This window comes from Podarcis pityusensis, assembly GCF_964106645.2.
Source record: "Podarcis pityusensis genome assembly, chromosome: 6".
NCBI lineage: Eukaryota > Metazoa > Chordata > Lepidosauria > Squamata > Lacertidae > Podarcis > Podarcis pityusensis.
Window position 1 is genome coordinate 63654529 of NC_138030.1, and position 18678 is coordinate 63673206.

General features: G+C 41.9%; 1 protein-coding gene across 1 annotated transcript in view; it reads right to left on the reverse strand.

The window, feature by feature from the left end:
* Window positions 1-1090: 1090 nt before the first annotated feature.
* ANKRD13C (ankyrin repeat domain 13C) overlaps window positions 1091-18678 on the reverse strand; it is a 29799-nt gene continuing 12211 nt past the window's right edge. Inside the window, exons 5-13 of the mRNA XM_081008943.1 lie at window positions 18585-18630; window positions 16980-17046; window positions 14769-14913; window positions 13915-14046; window positions 12151-12312; window positions 11461-11540; window positions 8055-8153; window positions 6698-6798; window positions 1091-5034 (exon numbers count right to left, since the gene is read on the reverse strand). Coding sequence (XP_080865069.1) covers window positions 4904-5034; window positions 6698-6798; window positions 8055-8153; window positions 11461-11540; window positions 12151-12312; window positions 13915-14046; window positions 14769-14913; window positions 16980-17046; window positions 18585-18630 — 963 coding nt within the window. The 3' untranslated portion in view covers window positions 1091-4903. The remainder of the gene's footprint in view (window positions 5035-6697; window positions 6799-8054; window positions 8154-11460; window positions 11541-12150; window positions 12313-13914; window positions 14047-14768; window positions 14914-16979; window positions 17047-18584; window positions 18631-18678) is intronic.

The window sequence follows — 18678 nt, forward strand, 5'->3', positions numbered from 1 at the left end:
CATTAAATATGATTGTAGTTTCATATCTTCCCAAGTTTTGTTTTTTTGAAAAATAGCTATATGATGGGGAACTAGCCTAGGAATGCAGAGAGAAGAGCCATAACATTTCCCCCAAACTGCGTGCAAACAAAACACACAGCTGTTAAGGGTGGAAACTGCTTCTTTTTTCTGTCAAACAGCTTGGGGGGGTCTCCAATGCCTTTATTTATTTAGACATGCAAATATGATTGTTTTTTAACATCTATTTTGGCCCCTTAGCGAGCTTGTGAAAAATGCATTAATAAAAAAAGCAAGTGACTCAAAACCTGGATGTAGAAATAAGTGTGGCTCAGATGTAGACTGACTATATACTGATGCAGCATTCCTGAAGCTGGTGCATCCTGAGCAAATTGTCTGCAAAACAGTCGTTTTTTGGCGTTTCCCCGAGAATCAAAATGCGTTCTGGTCTAGGTCAAAGTTGATCTTCAATCCCATATAGACCATGACCTCAAGTTAGGGCAGCAGTTATGATACAATCTCCTGAAACACATGGTAGCTGCTAACCCAGCACCACTCCACACAGGTGTGGTGAGAGGGAGGTCCTTGAGTATGTGGCTTGTTACCTCAGGCAACGTGAAAAGGGTGGCCATCACTGATCAACTTTTAGCCCGGTAGATGGTATGTGGAGATACTACCGTTTAACAAATAGGGCCTCCACATTTGTGCTGTGAGCTTGGAAGCAGCACCATGAACTGAGCAATCTGCTGCTGTTCACAAACGAGCATTTTGTATCTAGGGGAATGCTTCGGAGGGATCTTTTACTTCGTAGGTCTGCTGAGGATATCTTGTTGAAATGAATTGGTTGGTTGTGCGATTTAAATTTCCTAGGCTCCCACGTTCTGTGCCAAAAGAGATCTTTCGTAAGCATTTTTGAAGCTGTCGTCTTGAGTAGAATCCTGCTGAGGGAAAAAAGCTCACTCTCCTTTACAAGTCTCATTGACTAGTCTCAAAAGGAAAGACTCAAGTGTCAATAGAGTGTGCTGCTCAGCTGATTTCATCTTGATGAATATAAGGCTCACCCCATAAAGTTAGAGACTGAAAACAGCAAAGATGCACTTAAAATTGAGGATTTTATTGAAAAATTGACCAATAAAATGTCCTTGTGAAAGTGATACACTGTAACATCCTTTTTCTTTAGCCTTCCTCTAATAAGGAGGAAATGTCCACACATGGTAGAATATAGATTTCTGAAAATGTCCATATGTTCAGTCTCAAAAGCAAACAGCATCTTTTGGTCTTTATTCTAAGTGGTACAACCAAAAACACTATTAGTGAAGGTGAGTTTAGATTAGACAAAGAACACATGAAATATACAAAAAAAATGACATTAGGTTTTCACAATTATAAACTGTCAAAAGGAAAATTGCAGCATTATAGGAAGTTTGTTAATAAAGTTTAAATAATGTAATTAACTTTTAATGAATCAAAATCAACAAGTATATATTTAAAAAATGAACTTTTTGAATATATTATGCTTCAACCTAAGGTAGGTTTCCAGCACAGATTTATATCCACAGTTGTACTATCTGATAAAAATTGCTAGGTATCCATCAATTGCAGTTTAAAACTTAAATAAGGAGACAAACATCAGCTGCTTGGAAAGAAAGATTATTCCCTTTGCCACAAGTTAAAGCAATAATTTGGAAGACCAGTAAAACTGAGTTTGGTTAAGGAAGAGCTCAAGGGGTTTCTTTTTAAAAGGATTCCATATTTATGCCTACCAATACACTTTGCTTGGTTTCTAAGAGGACATACGGTACTTCAGAGAAGTTTCAAAAGCCTCAAAGAAAAGTCAAGTTCATGTATACTTTTGCATCAGTCTAAAATATTTAGAATGCTACTTCCTTTACACTCTTGCTTCCCACAGATGTTATATCCAACAATGACCTATAAGCATGCAAGAGGCACTTAACCTATAATCTGGCCTCTTTCTGGTTCTTCTATTGTGATACTTTAGCACAGTTTGCATGAATGCTGCTTCACAATTTACCCCCCCCCCCCACTTTCCCAATACCCTTGTGAGATTAAAAAAAATCCTTGAGAAAGATTCAAATGTTCTACAGGACACAGTAATAATGCCCAACTGAAGTTCCTAGCTGTGACACTGCTATGTCAGAAAATATAAGTGCTTAACTACTAAGTGCTAAATAATTTTGATTCATTTATATCTACTCTTCTTTAATAACCAAGTATCAAAATCTCAGATCCAAGACTTCCTAATCCAGCGGCAAACTCTTGGGAATATTACTGCAGGCATGGAGCTCCCTTTACAGAGGTGGGTTTTTTTCCAGAGTCAATGTACAACATTCCTATTGCATGGGTGGCTAAACTACCTGAATTGACATACCAGGAGCTTGATGCATACCAGAGATCTGCTTGTATATGCATCTGCTTGCAGACGTTTTGCCAGCAACAATGGGTGCTGCTTTTTCCTGAAAATCCACTACTGGAACAAAACTAAACTCCCTTTATGTAGCTACAATTTTTTTTAATGGGATGAAATACAACATAAACTGAAATCTTTAAAGTAGGGGTGTAACAGAATAACATTGCTCTGAAATCACTTCTGTCCTCCAAAATGGTGCGGCACCTCCACCCGGTTTAAGCCCTTCTTCACAGAAGGACACAAGGTTGTGACTTGAATAGCACAAAGTTCATTTTTTTTTGTTACCGTGAAAGGAGACCCACTTGCTAGACATTAGTCTGACAGTTCATGGGCTAACATTTATTTTTGTAAAACTCGATGAAAAACAACTTTGGCATTATTTATCCAGTAATTTTACATATGTAGGAGATGACCAATTGCATATTTCCACAGTTTAGTGGCCATCACCTATCAAGCCCATACCACACACCATTGGTGTGAGAACAGCATTGTAAATACCATTTTAAGCATCTCAGTTGTTTTATGAAATACTCCCAGGATAGGTAACATGAAGTGTCAAGCACCTTCAAATCCAATGTCTCCTACAGAAATTATCTGGCAGGGGAAACATGATTTTTTTAATATAAAAAAAATATTGACAAAACAGCTCTGCCTTCAAAGTTCATTTTCTATTTACAGGCAGACAATATCCTCTGACAGTGGATACTGGTAGTGAAATGGAACTTTCCACAATATGGCAGCTACACTGATATACTAAGCCAGCAGAACTGTCAGTCTTCACTGTCAACATCACTCAGGATTGAAGCTTTAAACAAATTTACAGTATTTGTGGAATTGGGCCCAACATTTGGGCCCCTATTTTAGGTCATGAAGATGTTTTTTCTCGTGAGTTTCCTCTCTGCACACTGCAACAGTACAAAGCTATAGGACCTGGGAATATGCTTGAAACCTTTTTCCTAGCAAAGCTTATGTGGCTCATGAGTCTGGTTTTACTGTGCACTGTGACTCACCTCGGCCCATTTGACATTCCAAGTTATCACCAGCACTGGGTGTGTTAACTAGCATGGTGGCTTAAGTCTGAAAGTGACTTGAGCAGTTTCCAAAAGAAGAAGAAAAAAAGGACTAGACTGCACAAAGAATATACCTTTGAAAATATTTACATTTCTGTACATTTACACATCACTGGAAGCTAATAAGCCTTGGAATACAAATGAACATAGTACTGACAATTCTGGACACATTCTTTCCAGTAGAGCAAAAAAGGCTAGTTTCTCTTCAAGTTTCATACAGTGGAACCATATGAAGATTCTAATTTTTTTAATTAAAAAAAACACCCTTCTGAATAAAAACAAACATTCTTTTTTCTGTAGCTACCCATGCTGGAAATACCTTAATTATTCTTGTACTTTCATTTTTGTACTCTCCATCCCCAATCTATTGCAATCCCTATTCACATCTAGGTTTGCACTTTGGGAAATGAAAGTGTAAACCAAGATTATTGTAGTAATATATTCAATATATTCCCAAATACTACTGGATAACTAATACAAGTTTAGTAGGTTTGATGGGCAGCTTTTATGGCTCTGAGGAACCCAAAAGAATGTCAGCGATTCAACCTGTGGGCTGTTTAATAATCTCCAAGCATGCTCTCTAACGAACACAGCAAGGACATTTCCAACCAGCTTGGGTGGGGAGGGCAGAGGGGATATCTGCAGATTTATATAAGATTAGTAACAGCTTTCATTGGAGAAATGATAGGTTGGCGGGGGGGGGGGGGGGATATGAATAGCACCACAATGAATTGCACTAAGGTGCTAAAGGAGGTACCTTATTCCCTGCAGAGTGAAGGCTCTAATTCTGACACGTATTGCAGTAAATGAATGCAACTGTTTAAATGCTTACCATTTGGTTCATTCATCTGCAGAAAATCAATTCCTTCTACTATATACTCAATTTACTGAACAAATATTACAGAATTTACAATATATGAAAACAAAGCTCCAAGGAAGGTTATAAGAGCAGCTTAAGTAAGATGGGTATTTTAAAGGGCTAATAGCCAGGTAAGACATTTTCGTTCTTTATGCTAATGGTCCAAGGGTGCTTTTATTACCGAGAAACGTAAAAAATTTAAGAACAAATTACAGTCCTTATAGCTGTTATGTAAGTTTTTTTTGGGGGGGGGCAGGGGGAACTTACTGAGGTGCCAGGCTATCATGCTTGCAGGTCTGGATGTATAAATGCATGTGACACAGCAGGAGACCAGCTTTCGTTTAGACACTAGGTGGATGCTTGCTATATGGTACAACTGACTGAGATTCACGGTGTGTTCCCTTTCTGGTTTCATTTTAGCGAGTTCTGTCCCTTCGTACTTCACCCACTTTTAGACAGATGTCTGTGGGCTACCTGCATCCTCTCTCTCCTGTCTCCTTGTGGCATGCTGGTATTTTCTTTTTATTTACTGCTAACTTTCCAGTTAAGTTAGAGATCAGGAAAGCGGCTAGGGTCCTCCTTGTAGTCATCAGGAATTGTGAAGATTGATTCATCAAACTCATCATAGCGAAACTCCTGAAAAGTCACAGTGGCTGTGATGGTTGGAAATACAGGTATATCTAGGAAGAACAGAGCAAAGGATTGGGAGGTTAGAAAAGGCACAATGCACAATGGAAAAGGGTATTTTGGGGCAGAAAAGGATTCACCAGCCCACTTGCTCAACTTCCTGGTAATCTGTCTGGAACAGCGTGTCAGAGGAGGGGTTGGAGGCAGAGTTTACAGTGGTTCTGGTCCTTTCTGGAGGGATATGTGTAAATTGTTTTTAACTTATTGTAAAGTAGCTTGAGATTGCTCTAAAGGGCAGAGTGAAAATATATTTTTAAAAATCTTCATTGTCCAACTCTGTTCACACTTCTAGCAAATACTTGCACTCCTCACTGTTCTCATTTGTTAAGAAAAGAGCACAATGTTAGCCTCCAACCATGTTAAAGCACTGACAAACTCGGTGTAACTCTGTACCTTCACAACACAGCAAATCCCTGGGCACTGACTGTGTGACTTCTGTGTTTTCTATGACACCCAGTAAGCTTCTGAAGAAACTTTGGGTAGCAGGCAGATGAATTTTGTTCACGAGGGCTGACGTCTTGAAAACTGAATCATTGCTTGTGGTGTATACCGTATTTTTCGCCCCATAGGGTGCACCGCCCCATAGGACGCACCTAGTTTTTTGGGGGGGGAATAAAGGGAAAAAAATTTATTTCCCCCCCAGGCACGGGACTGGCACGGGGGAAGCCCGAGCTTCCCCCGACCCCAGCCCCCCAAACAGCCTGCTATCCGCAAGCCTAGGGAGCCGCGCCGGTCTCCCTAGGCTTGCGGAGAGCTGCGCAAAGCCCGGGTGAGCTCTTCAGCGCGCCCCAGGCTTCGGAATGCAGGCAGCTCTGCGCAACCTTTGGGAGCCCGGCGCGGCTTCGCGCCGGGCTCCCTAGGGTTGCGCAGAGCTGCGTGAAGCCCGGGAGCACAGGCAGCTCTGCGCAACCGTTGGGAGCCCGGCGCGAAGTCGCGCCGGTCTTCCAAGTGTTGCGCAGAGCTTCCTGAAGCCTGGAGAGCGAGAGGGGTTGGAGCGCACCGACCCCTCTCGCTCTCCAGGCTTCAGCAAAAGCTTGCATTCGCCCCATAGGACGCACACACATTTCCCCTTCATTTTTGGAGGGGAAAAAGTGCGTCCTATAGGGCGAAAAATACAGTACTCATCCCGTTTTTGGATTTTGGATAAATAGTACTGCAGGTTTTTGTATATTTGGGAAAACCTACTAGCCTGCTTTATCAGAGGGGACAAGGCCCTAAGATATTAAACCACGTTTGCCTCTCTTGTGAAATGCTGTCTCCAGCCTTACTCTATTGCCGCACTTCTCGCTGGCCAAAATTCACTAGTTTTGAAGTAAGACTATGAAGGAAACAAGTGATTTTCATCAGAGACTATGGGCATACAGAAAAGGGTTAATCTCCCTTCCATACACACTGTATCTCCAAATGCTAAATGTGTTTCCTAAGTTGCCTACTCATGCAATAACTTCACTTTCTATTACTGTGTACTTTCCACTCAGTACACTATGAAATGGCATGCTAGTTTCACTCCAGGATCTGACTATCTTCCTGCTAAAGTCTGAGTGACAGCCCACTGCATTTCTCACCACAAAGTTTAAAAGGCTTTTAAATACAATCCATGTTCTTGGCAGGGCAGACAGTCCCTTTTAATTGATGAAATACACTTCGATAGCTCACCTAACTTTACAGGAAAACCCGGTGGTAGTTTCATCTGCACAAACTCCCGCAGTTTGTTAAAGTGCTTGAAGGGTGCAATTACTTCTAAAACATTCAATAACCTGGGGGGGAAACACACACATGTAACAATTTCATCTCTTAGCAGCTTTAGGATTTACCCACACACTCCTAATCAGTGCACTGTAAGAAAGAGAGGGGTGTCATCTCAGCAAATCACTGCAAACTGAGCCAAGACACATGCCGAGGGAAAGACGCTATTGTTCATGGCCACTGAATCAAATCAAGTAATTACACTGAACCATTTTTGTTAGCACAATGTAGGTTAAGCAAGAGTAAGCTAAATAGTCCCACATAACTTTGGTCCAATGCAGCTCAGAGACAGTCACAACTGAGCATTCAAACTGCAGCGAGCTTCACATGACTTGGTAGGAGGATTTCCAGATTGTTTCTCCTTTGGGTAAAACTGAGTTTTAGCACTCATTTATTTCATGTTAGGTGAGTTTTAAATCTCAGAATTTCAATAGGTTTCGAAACTTAAACTTATTAAGAACTCCGGTAGTAAAGCGTCAAGCTTAAAACAAGCTTCCTTTTGAATCGTAACAGGAAGAATCTTCCAAAATTCCAGTTTAGGAGCTTTTCTTTATAGGTGTCAGAAAACTTCCCATCAGGGCACACAAATAATAAAAGATCTAGAAAAGCATCACACTTCAAAAACTAGACATTTCCAAGTCACTATATATTCCGAATATCTCTCATTAATTTTTTCCACATCTCCTCCACAGCATCTATGTAAGTGGCTAACTTATTCAGATCATAAGTAGAGCGAATGTACTAGTATGGGTACACTGCTGAAAGGATTCAGAACCCAACATGTTGCTTACAAGACCTCCAGTGCCCATTCTTGCAGGGGTTCATTAACTTCCATAACTTCAACCCCACCCTTATGATTCCTATTCCTTGTCCCACAATCCTCCTAGCCAAAGTTCAACCTCCTTCACCCCAGATTTTTCTTCTACTTGAAAAAGTTGCCAAAACATGGAAAGCTCTTTGGCTCTTTGATGCAGAATAAATCATACACACTTCATTTTTTTATATAGATTTGAGAACAGAATACAGAGGACTTGAGACATCTGGATAAAATCTGAGAACTTTACATTTAAGAATATTGGAGAAACTACAAAAGAATTGGATCATTGTAGAGGTGAACCTATGGCAGGCAACATGTTTTCCCATTTATTCTATGACAATGTATTATACTGCAGTCTTTGGAACAAGCAAAATTTTATACATATCAGCGTATTTTAGCTAAATCACATGCCCTTTCACAAACTTTTGTAGTGGACAGTTTAAGACTTACGATTCAATTCCTAGAAGAAATTCTTGGCTCATGGCTATTGTGGCTTTAAATGTTTTCTTGCTTTCTTTGCAGACCAGTTCCCTACCCAAATGAGGTGCTCTAAGTTAAAGAAAATAAAAATTAAAACCTCCCTAGAGACATAATTTATAAAAACAATAAGAAATTGGAATGCATTTCTCTTGTGCAGGAAAACAAGTTGACAGAAGTTGTTTAATGATGCCTGGAAGAGTTCAGATAGCAAAAACTGCCCAAGCGGGCAAGCTGCCCAGGCACTAACAGATTAAAGCAACTGAATAGAAGTCTGTAGAAAAGAGAAAAATATAAATGCACATACACACTTTGGCCGGATGATTTCACAAAGTTAAGAATCTAGGACTAGGATCTAAAAAGCTATTCAGATGAGCCCAAGGGGAATTTGTCTTTTGACTTTGAAGAGCAAACCCTCATACCGTTTCAAAAACATTTTGCAAGTGTGGCATGGAGCCCAATGGTCATGATAACTAGTTTAACAGTTCTTTCCATACTGGCCATGGGACACTAAAATGGAAATAGTGTGGAAGCCTTAAAAAGGGGGGGGGGGGGGGAGAAGGAATAGATACCATCATGTTACTTTCTAATTTCTGTGATCAAACAACTTCTGCTGGATCAATGTGTAAATATGGAAGAAATTCATACTGAAACAGACTGTCTTCCTTGAGTGCAATTTTGTTTAGAAACTTAGAACTGTTCTTTAATATTGACATTTAAACTTGTACATTTGGGATTGGATCTAGAGTTATCTTTCCACAAAGAAAAGGGCTCCCTCAAATCTTGGAAGGAAGTGAGATCCAGCAAAAAGTCTCATTAGAGTTCACTCTTCCTCATGAAGCCCACAGTGCCCTGTCCCGTGGTGGGATAATGTTTGGGTGTCTCCCACTCTCCACAGCATCTTCCCATGGGGCTGTGGGAGGGTGGGAGGAATTGGCAAAAACATCTCCCCCATCCTCTCCAGTTGGAGACGCTGCTGGAATGCTGGAGCCAACCCTCTGAATAGTGTTAAGAAAGATATCACATTCTAAAATTTACAAGTAAGGACACGCTGAGGCATCTGAAAAATATCCAGTCATCCAAAGCTCTCCAAGTCCATCAATATTAGAGACTTGTCATCTTGTGTTTAGTCAAGCCTTCATGACCATTTCACCCCAAACCCATGAAAGTCCAAAATGAAGAGACCACTTCTGATTTGGTCAAGCATGTGGAAAAGTAAAAACAACAAGGCATATATAATCAGTTTAAGATGTTATTAAAACAAAGACAATAGCATGAGTTGAGGGTTAAATAGCAGTCTTGTCACAGTTAAAGCCTAGGATGAAAAAGGCTTTGATTTGATGCCACTAATACTGACCAAATTCAAGATAGCTGCTTTAGCTCTAGTAATGACAATAATATTATGTGCATGGAATAGGAGTTTCATTCAACAGCATTCTGACATGCACATCCCAGTCTACACACATTATCAAATCATCCTTCAAAAGCTGTTTGCTATAGGGTGCGGAACGCTGCTTTTCATGAAACCATTTGGAGCTCAGGAGTAGTTTTATGAATCTCTGGATAAGTAGATCTTATCATACTACTTTTCTTCAAGATAAATCACACCAAATATAAAGGACATATCTGATTCCCATGAGAAAGGGACTGATTTTACACCATCGAAATCAATGGGACCTAAACGCATTGGGGTCAGTCCGTAAAATCTAAAACCCGTGTGTGCAACTTTAAGCAGACATTTCTATTTTCAAATAAATAAGGCTTTACTGCAGCAATAGGAAGAATGGTTTCATATATTCATCTTTGTTCTCAATTCTATACTAAACGTTTCAAATGACTACCTATGAGGTGAGCCCAGGACAGCACCTTATGCAATAAATTTGGGTGTCATGGCTGGTTTTACAGATAATTAAATTTCACAGGTGTGCACTTTTAAACCCCAATAAAGGCCCCAGAGCTGATGATATTTGATTCCTTCATGCATTCTGATTGAAAAGATACTCTCATTGTAGAAATTGCTTGTATGCGTCCAATGAAAATAAACTAATATATAAAACTAAATATATTGAAAAACACAATTTTAATAAAAAAGCTTGAAAAATAGAAGGTTTTGATTCCCTGTAATTATTATTTTATTATCGTATTTATACGGCTGGCATCTGTCTTTCTCGGGAGACAATGGAAAAGTGTGCCTTCGGGGGTGAAGGCATATTTATATAATGCTTATATCTTGCCTTTTCCCCGGACCAAGACTCAAGGCAGCTTGCAGATAATATAGGAAAAGCTAAAAACATAGAAGAGTACAGTGGTACCTCGGGTTAAGTACTTAACCTGAAACTGTTCTTAACCTGAAGCACCACTTTAGCTAATGGGGCCTCCTGCTGCCGCCGTGCCGCCGGAGCACAATTTCTGTTCTCATCCTGAAGCAAAGTTCTTAACCTGAAGCAGTATTTCTGGGTTAACGGAGTCTGTAACCTGAAGCGTATGAAACCCAAGGTACCACTGTAATGCCAAATAAAATGCACATGTAGGATTTAACCCAGGAATTACAGACACTATGGGCTTCTGCTCATGGAAGGGACCCTGATTCAGTCAAAACTCATGCCTGGTGAAAAGAAAATGTAACATTCACCAGTTCTTCCTTCCCACTGAAGCCTGCAGCGCCACCTCCTAGAACAGGGGTCAGCAAACTAAGGCCCCTGAGCCAGATCAGGCCCACTTGGGTCCTAAATCCGGCCCGCTCCGCAAAGCCGGAACCCGCCACGAAGCCAAGACTCCCGGTGATGGCGGCAGCTCCTCTGCCACTCAAATGCCTGGTTTACCTCACTGGTGTTTGATTGGCAGAGACGTCCCTGTGCCGCACTGAGGTAAACCAGGCACAGCGTTTGATTGGTAGAGCCTCCACCACTTGGCCTCTTCCTCCCATCGCCGGGAGTCTCGGCTTTGTGGCGGGTTCTGGCTTCATGGCACGGCCTCTTCCTCCCGCCGCCGCCGCCGCCCTGGTGCTCCTGTGGGCCAGAGAGCGGAACGGACGAGCTCGCTCTGCCTACCCACGAGAAGTGATGGCGGGGAGGAGGATTACTTGCCCCCCTCGCCTCTTCTTCCAGCTCCTCCGCCCCAGGTGCTGCTTCTCCGGCCAGCCACAAGGTCTGAGGGACAGTGGACCAGCCCACAGCTAAGGTCCTCCTGGGCGACATTTCACAGGGCACAGGGAAAGGAGGAATCGGTGAAAAATAATCTCCCTCCTCCCAGGGGAGTGTCTCATGAAAAGAACTCAATTCATGTGAAACCCTGATCCAACCCATTATGTTTTGAAAACGACATTAAGTATATACGTAGCAGCGGCTATATACACACACTATATGTATTTAATACTCACTTTCCATTTTCAGCAGATATGTACTCTTCCCATGTAATTGTGTTTGGTGGAGGTGGAGTAAGAGACTGCCTCCTGACAGGCTGTTAAAGAAAACAAATGGGAATTATTTGTAAATCAGAGCACTTTACTACTTAGTAGGCTACCATCATCTCGTCTAAAAGAACATCTGTCTCTCATGCTTCCTCCAACATTTGCCAATCTGAAGAAGAGTAAATTGGGGCTAATCCAACATTAGAACACTGCATTCCTGACAAATGAACAGCAACCAATCATTTAGACATGAAACAGAAATGTACACTTGTTAGCATGCCTGAAGAGCTGCGTAAAAAAATGTAAGCATTTCTTAAGGATAGCCACCTGCAAAAGAAATACTTTTTGTCTCCCCCAGATAAATCACAAGCATCAAGACAAGAGCAAACCTTGGCTATAACTCCTGGACTGTCTGGAACAAGACAAACCATGTGCCTAGGTTTGGCTGTAACGCTAAGCCAGACCATGGCTTAAGCTCTAGCTGGTGTGGCAGCCAGAGGACTGGGAGTGGACCGAAGTGGTCACGATTTCTGCTGTGAGTACCTGCACACTTGCACATTCACACTCAGCAATGGCTTGGCTTAGCATTACATGTGAACTAGGCCAGCAAAAGGTCATCTGTTGTTAAATGTTCAATTTAAACAGAATTTTTAACTGTACCTCAAAATTTTGTTCCATCAAGTTTCCACCTTTACTCAAGCTTTCCATAATAGCCTTGTTTCGAAGAATATCTTCCTCACTGAGATGTTCCCGTCTTTTCCTTGATTCTAAGACAAGTCCATTAACCAGGTAGAAGTCTGCCAAAAAGTTTCCTACCCTTTCCTGCAAACACACAAAAATAAAACACATGAAGTATTTGAGCCAAAATGCAAAACTTCTACTGAAGCTCACCTAGTCTTTTCATTTATTGCCTACCTGCCAACTGCTTATGTTCTTGCCCCTAATGTCACATTTTTATATATTTCACTCACTTTTCTTATAACCCTAACTTTTAACATCCTCCCTTCTCCCAATCCGGATGACTGGGAAAGCAAAACTGACAACCTACCGTATTTTTCGCTCTATAACACGCACCTGACCATTACACGCACGTAGTTTTTAGAGGAGGAAAACAAGAAAAAAATATTCTAAACGAAACAGTGGATGTATGATTTTTGTGGTTCATGCTGTGGCCACAGACATGTGATCTGACAGTGAGTTTGGGGTAGCCCAATGCAAAAATCCTGAGGATCCATGTGGATCCATGCTTTGTAACCACATTTGTGCGCCATTGCAGCCCCATGAAACAGTGGGTGTGGGTGTTTTTTGGTGCAGGCTGTAGCCATGGACGTGCTATGTGATCTGATGGTGAATGTGGGGTGACCCAGTGCAAAAATCCTGAGGATCCATGTGGATCTGTGCTTTGTAACCATGTTTTAAGTGGGGAGGGAAGGAAAAGCACTCAAGGGACAAGGAGCACACGTGGGGGGTGTGGAGAAGGATGCTGCTAATAATGCAGGAGAGGCTCCTCTCCGGCTTTGCTCCTTTAAAACAAGCAGGCTCTGCTTCTCTCCCTCCTCCCCGGCAAGGAAACCACAATAGTAACCACTCTGAGACAAATCAAGAAAAATTGCGACCAACACTCTCCCCCAACAAGCGCAGTGAGGTCAAAACACACACACACACACACACAGAGAGAGAGAACTGGCCCTAAAGTCGCAGGGCGCTGGAAGTCGCAGGGGCGCTGGGGGAGTGAACAGGAAGCAAGAGAAGGAGTCCTCACACACACAGAGTGTCAATCCTAAAGTCTCAGGGGCACAGGGAGAGTGAACAGAAGCAAGAGAAGGAGAAGGAGCCCTCACACATACACAGACACACAGTGTCAATTCTAAAGTCGCAGGGGCGCAGGGAGAGTGAACGGGAAGCAAGAGAAGGAGAAGGAGCCCTCACACACACACAGACACACAGAGTGTCAATTCTAAAGTCGCAGGGGCGCTGGAAGAGTGAAGGGGAAGCAGGAGCAGGAGAACGATAGCTCAAGCACACACACAGCTCCTACAGTGGCTAATGCAAAATCGGACAGCAAAAAACTGCAGGCAGGGACAGAGAGCAGGGGTTGTTTTAAAGCAGCCAACCCCGCTCTGCTTCTCTCCCTCCTCCCCGGCTCCGCTAGCTGACAGGAGCCGCTTACACCCACTTTGCTGTTTCAAAGCGAGCCACGGACTGCTCACGACTGCAGCAGATTCCCCCGCCATCTGTAGGCATTCGCTCCATAACACGCACAGACATTTTCCCTTACTTTCTAGGAGAAAAAAACTGCGTGTTATGGAGCGAAATTTACGGTATATGTTTGTCCCACATTTCACCTGCCTTACAGACGTCTTCCCTGGGGCACACTAGCACAGGATGGATGGATGTCTTAAAATAGTTATTAAAAAGTCTTACTGTTTTATCTTCTCGAAAAAGCCATCCTGTTTGGGCACGTGTGAAGGTGATTGATTTGGTTGATAATGTTGCTGAATAAATATCGCTGCTCATCAAAATGTCAACTTCCTCCTCTGTTTCCATCTCAGATTCCTGAAAAAAAGGAAGAATATTAATTGTGGTTTGGTTGTGTTTTTTTTTTTTAAAAAAAAACCCAAATTATTTAAACAGATTTGTTATCCTCTCCCTGTCCAATTTCTGCCTGAAATAAATAGAAGCCTTCCAGTAATAATTCCATTAGGTAGCAGTCTTAACCACTGCGAGTATGAGTACACCATATCTCCCATTGATATACATTCTCAGGTACAAGATTACTCTCCATTTCAGCTTCTTTCTAAAGCTACACATTCACATGTTGCCTTTGGAAACCTTCTGCGTAAAGTAGTCTTCTGCAGCCTTCTGATTTCTCAGACCCTAGATGTACATCGTATTACTGTCACTGCTACGTAAGTAATAAATATATTTTGGGAGGACATTAGCAATCTATATGGGAAAGGAGTTTTAATATTGTTTGCAGCAGAACTGTTAAGCAACTAGGTATCCTGCAAAGCAATACTAAACATAAGAGAAAAAACGGCAGTGGAATTATAGCCCTCCTCCATACATATCTACTGTGTTCAATGGAAGAGCTCCCAAGTAAGGGCACAGAGGACTGCAGCCTTACATGTCTGATACTGGAATGACAATATCTTGCAACTACCTTGTACATTTTTAAAACAAGTCATTTATTTGGGGCACAAAACAGCAGGAAACATATTTTGCTTTGTTTTTGAGTAGCATTGTGAAAGATTTTTACTAGCGGTGCTGCAGCTTACCTCGTGATGTATTCGCTGGTAAACTTTTTGTTCGTTGTCTAAAACTACAAAGGATTCAGAGGGTGCAGCATCACCGTTGAAAATGAAGCTCAAGTCCCCTCGTTGGCACTTCATGTCAGTAAAATCTATGAGTGTTGTGTCAAGCCTGGGGGAGGGGGGAACATTCCAATACTTCAGCTGATCCAGAATATTAGTTCACAAAATTGTACTAATAACCAATGAGATTTGATTATTTTTTTTAGAAGCAAGATTTGAAAGAGAAATCAGCCCTGTTTGGGTGTGCTATCTGTGTGCAAAGGCAACATACAAGCAGGGATGAGTGTGTTAAGATCTGCCCCCTGCATTACTCTGCCCATCACCCTCCAAAAGAAGAGGGTAAGGTATGAAGCAGGGAGCCTCCTCTACTCATGGAGTAAACTTACTACTCATGGAGTAGACTTACTACTCATGGAGTAGACTTACTACTCATGGAGTAATTTAGAACCCTGCACAACTGGGGTCGCCTACAACCCTCGAAATGACTTTTAACCATCCGCTGAATGGGGTGGGCTAAAATGTGACAGACGGCAGCAAAAACTGTGTGGCCACTTTCAGCGAGAAGAGCTTCTGCTCACAGAAGATGCCTCTAACCAATTTTTAGCGATCATTTCTCTTGCCCGCTTTCCCCACAGCATCCTGTGCTACAGCCCAGCGAGGTCTCCTGACTGCTGGGAGAGGCAGGGATGAGGCAGCTCACTCCCTTCCATGCGGATTTCATTGCATACAACCCAAAATATACAATAAGATCTTGTCCTATCAAATCTTTTGAGTCTCCACCAAGAGAAAATATTCCTACAACAGAGAACTTCTGCCACCACTACTATGCAAGTTCTGTTCAGAGAATTCTAGTAAATTCACAAGATCAGAGCAGGTAAGTCGGAGAAGTTTAGCTTTAGCAGAAGAACAAACTTGCTGATGATACATGTCTGAATAGGGAATTCCTGTATATGAAAAATTCTCCACACACAGTACAATAAGGTGAATTTTAACAGCTAACAGTAGTGCTGAAATCTCACTCAGATAAGAAGGTAGTGGAAAATTTCCATTGGATTAAGCATGTAGCCAGACCGAAAAGTTTATTTTGCTTCTTTCAGTATTACACAAAATATATATTCCATTTATTTTAAAAGTTAGCAAGATGTGGAAATTTCTCTTTGACAAAAACCTGCTTAAATAGCAACATCTTTAGTTAAAAAGAAACCCAAAGTCATCTTGACTTGTTTAGAATCATCCAATCACCTAACAGGCAGCTATGCCAATATTTGGCTACAGGTGTTTGTTTTAGAAGCAGCCATGCAATATTCACAGGATTTAAGGAGACTGTGCTGAAGATGGTCCCGAAGCAAGCACTAGCCTTAAAAAAGTCAAATACGTAATTCACAAAGGGGTAGAGCGAGCCACTTTACAGAACAAATCTTATTCATCATTTGTCCAGTTGAGAGCTGAGAACATTAATTGTGAGAGAATCATGACTCTCAATAAAAGGCATTTCAGTAATGAGTTAATAGTCAGCTCACACTAACATCACATCACAGCACCTGGGATAAAGCGGCAAAACATGCACAACTCCATTTATCTGGAGATTCCCAATTATGAGCAGGCCAACAATGTAAACACAGCTATGCAGACCACTGGTAACTCTTCTACAGTTATCTTCTTTAAATAATTTTTTTTGTAATAAACTCCAATACTTGTAGAGTTTCTTTAAAGAGTTCAAGCTCATGAGCCCAACTCCACACCAGCAGGGGGCTGTGCAATTTTCCCTCTTAGTTGCAACTCCTTACACCATGTTAAATGCCACTCTGCAGGGCAACGTTTTGGAACATTAAGGTGACTGCAAAGGAAACACAGATCAAAAGGCTCTGTGAATGTGCAGTGCGCGGCCTCTACATCTTATCCTCCTCACCCACATCACAACAGGGTATGAAATTTGGAAATGCATGAAGACACTGGCAACAGAATTAAAACTCAATATTTTAACATCATTACATTTCGTACAGTCCAGGGATGGGTAATTTGTAGTCCTTCAGATGTTGTTAACTACAACTCACATCAACCCCAGTAAGCATGGTTACTGGTAAAGGATCATGGGAGTCGAATTCCAGTAGCATCTGGAGGGCCACAGGTTCCCCATCCCCGGTGTAACCCTTCAAAGGTGAAGACTATTCTTACCTGATATTTATACCTTGTTTGTATATTTTACATGCATCAGAAGGCAGGATTCGGGAAAGTAAAGGCACTGCATTTAGGGTAAAAACAACACCCTGTTACCATTAATGTCCTTCTAATGTATCCATTCAGCATACAACACACAAAATAAAAAACTATCAACCACATCATATATAAACACATCCAACAAAGCAACTAAAACAGAGCCATATGTAAAGCTATTAATCATGATAGCTGTATAGTACACCCAGTGCCCACAGGCACCTTTCCTCCAAATACCAGTCACTGCAGATTAACAACACGAGAGGCCTATTGCTCCATGCCCTGCTTATAGGGTTCCTAGAGGTATCTGGCTGACCACTGTGGAAAGCAGGATGCTGGATTAGACAGGCCTTCAGTCTGATCCAGCAGCTCCACTAGAATTGAAGCCGATAGAACTGTAACTAATTTAAAGAATGTAATCTCTTCCACCAAAAAGTGGCAAAACACATTTCAGTTGTTTGAATTATGACAAGTAGGATAGCACTTTTGATATTTTATGCTCAGCTGTCCACAGAGGCACAGGTCAATTCTGTGTCCAGGGCGGCTGTCTACCAGCTCCATCTGGTACACTGGCCGAGACCCTACCTGCCTACACACTGTCTCGCCAGAGTGGTGCATGTTCTGGTTATCTCCCGCTTGGACTACTGCAATGCACTCCACATGAGGCTACCCAGAAACTACAACGAATCCAGAATGTGACTGCCAGAATGGTGACTCAGAGCAGCCGCTGGGACCATTTAACACCGGTTCTAAAAGATCTATATTGGCTCCCGGTACATTTCCGAGCACAATTCCAAGTGTTGGTGCTGACCTTTAAAACCCTTAACGGCCTTGGCCCTCAAGGAGTGTCTCCACCCCCATCATTCAGCCCAGACACTGAGATCTAGCTCCAAGGGCCTTCTGGTGGTTCCCTCACTGCGGGGAGGGAGGTTACAGGGAATCTAGAGAATGCTCCCAATCTCTTAAGGGATCAAGAAATATTACATCACCATCAAGCACTACCAAAATTAACAAACACAAAGGGGCTGGATCCAGATGTCTTCAGTGGAACTCAAACTACTTGATGGTCCTGTGGGGAGGAGACTCTTCTTTTCCTCTGCAGCACCCTATGCCCCCCAAAAATGTGATCCAAAGGGTTGGGTGACCTTCTGGAACTGTGTAGGAAGTGGCACTGGGCATGTAGGGGAAATCAACAAAAATTACATTTTCCTTTCATCTGCAGGAATAACCCAGCCACAAATCCCCATGGGATCAGAGTCCCATCTGTGAACAGAAAGAACCTTTCGATTTGTGGAAGATGTCTGGATCAAACTCCAACTATGTTTGTGCTTTTGCATAACTATCTACAACAAGTTTAGTACAGAAAATCCAATCATTTCAAATAACAAGTCTGTTTTGGAGAAATAAGTATTTAGACTGGATAGCTCAGTTGGCAGAGCACAATACTCTTAATCTCAGGGTCATGGACAAAAAGATTCCTGCACTGCAGGGAGTTGGACTAGATGACGCTCGTGACCCCTTCCAACTCTACAACTATGATTTCCATAAATATCTTTAAAATCTTACCCCAACTTTGAAAATCCCAGTGAAGTTCAAGATAGAAGTCACCTAGCTGGAGAGAAAGAGAATTTCTGTTAAATGTTAAGAAACTGATGACTAC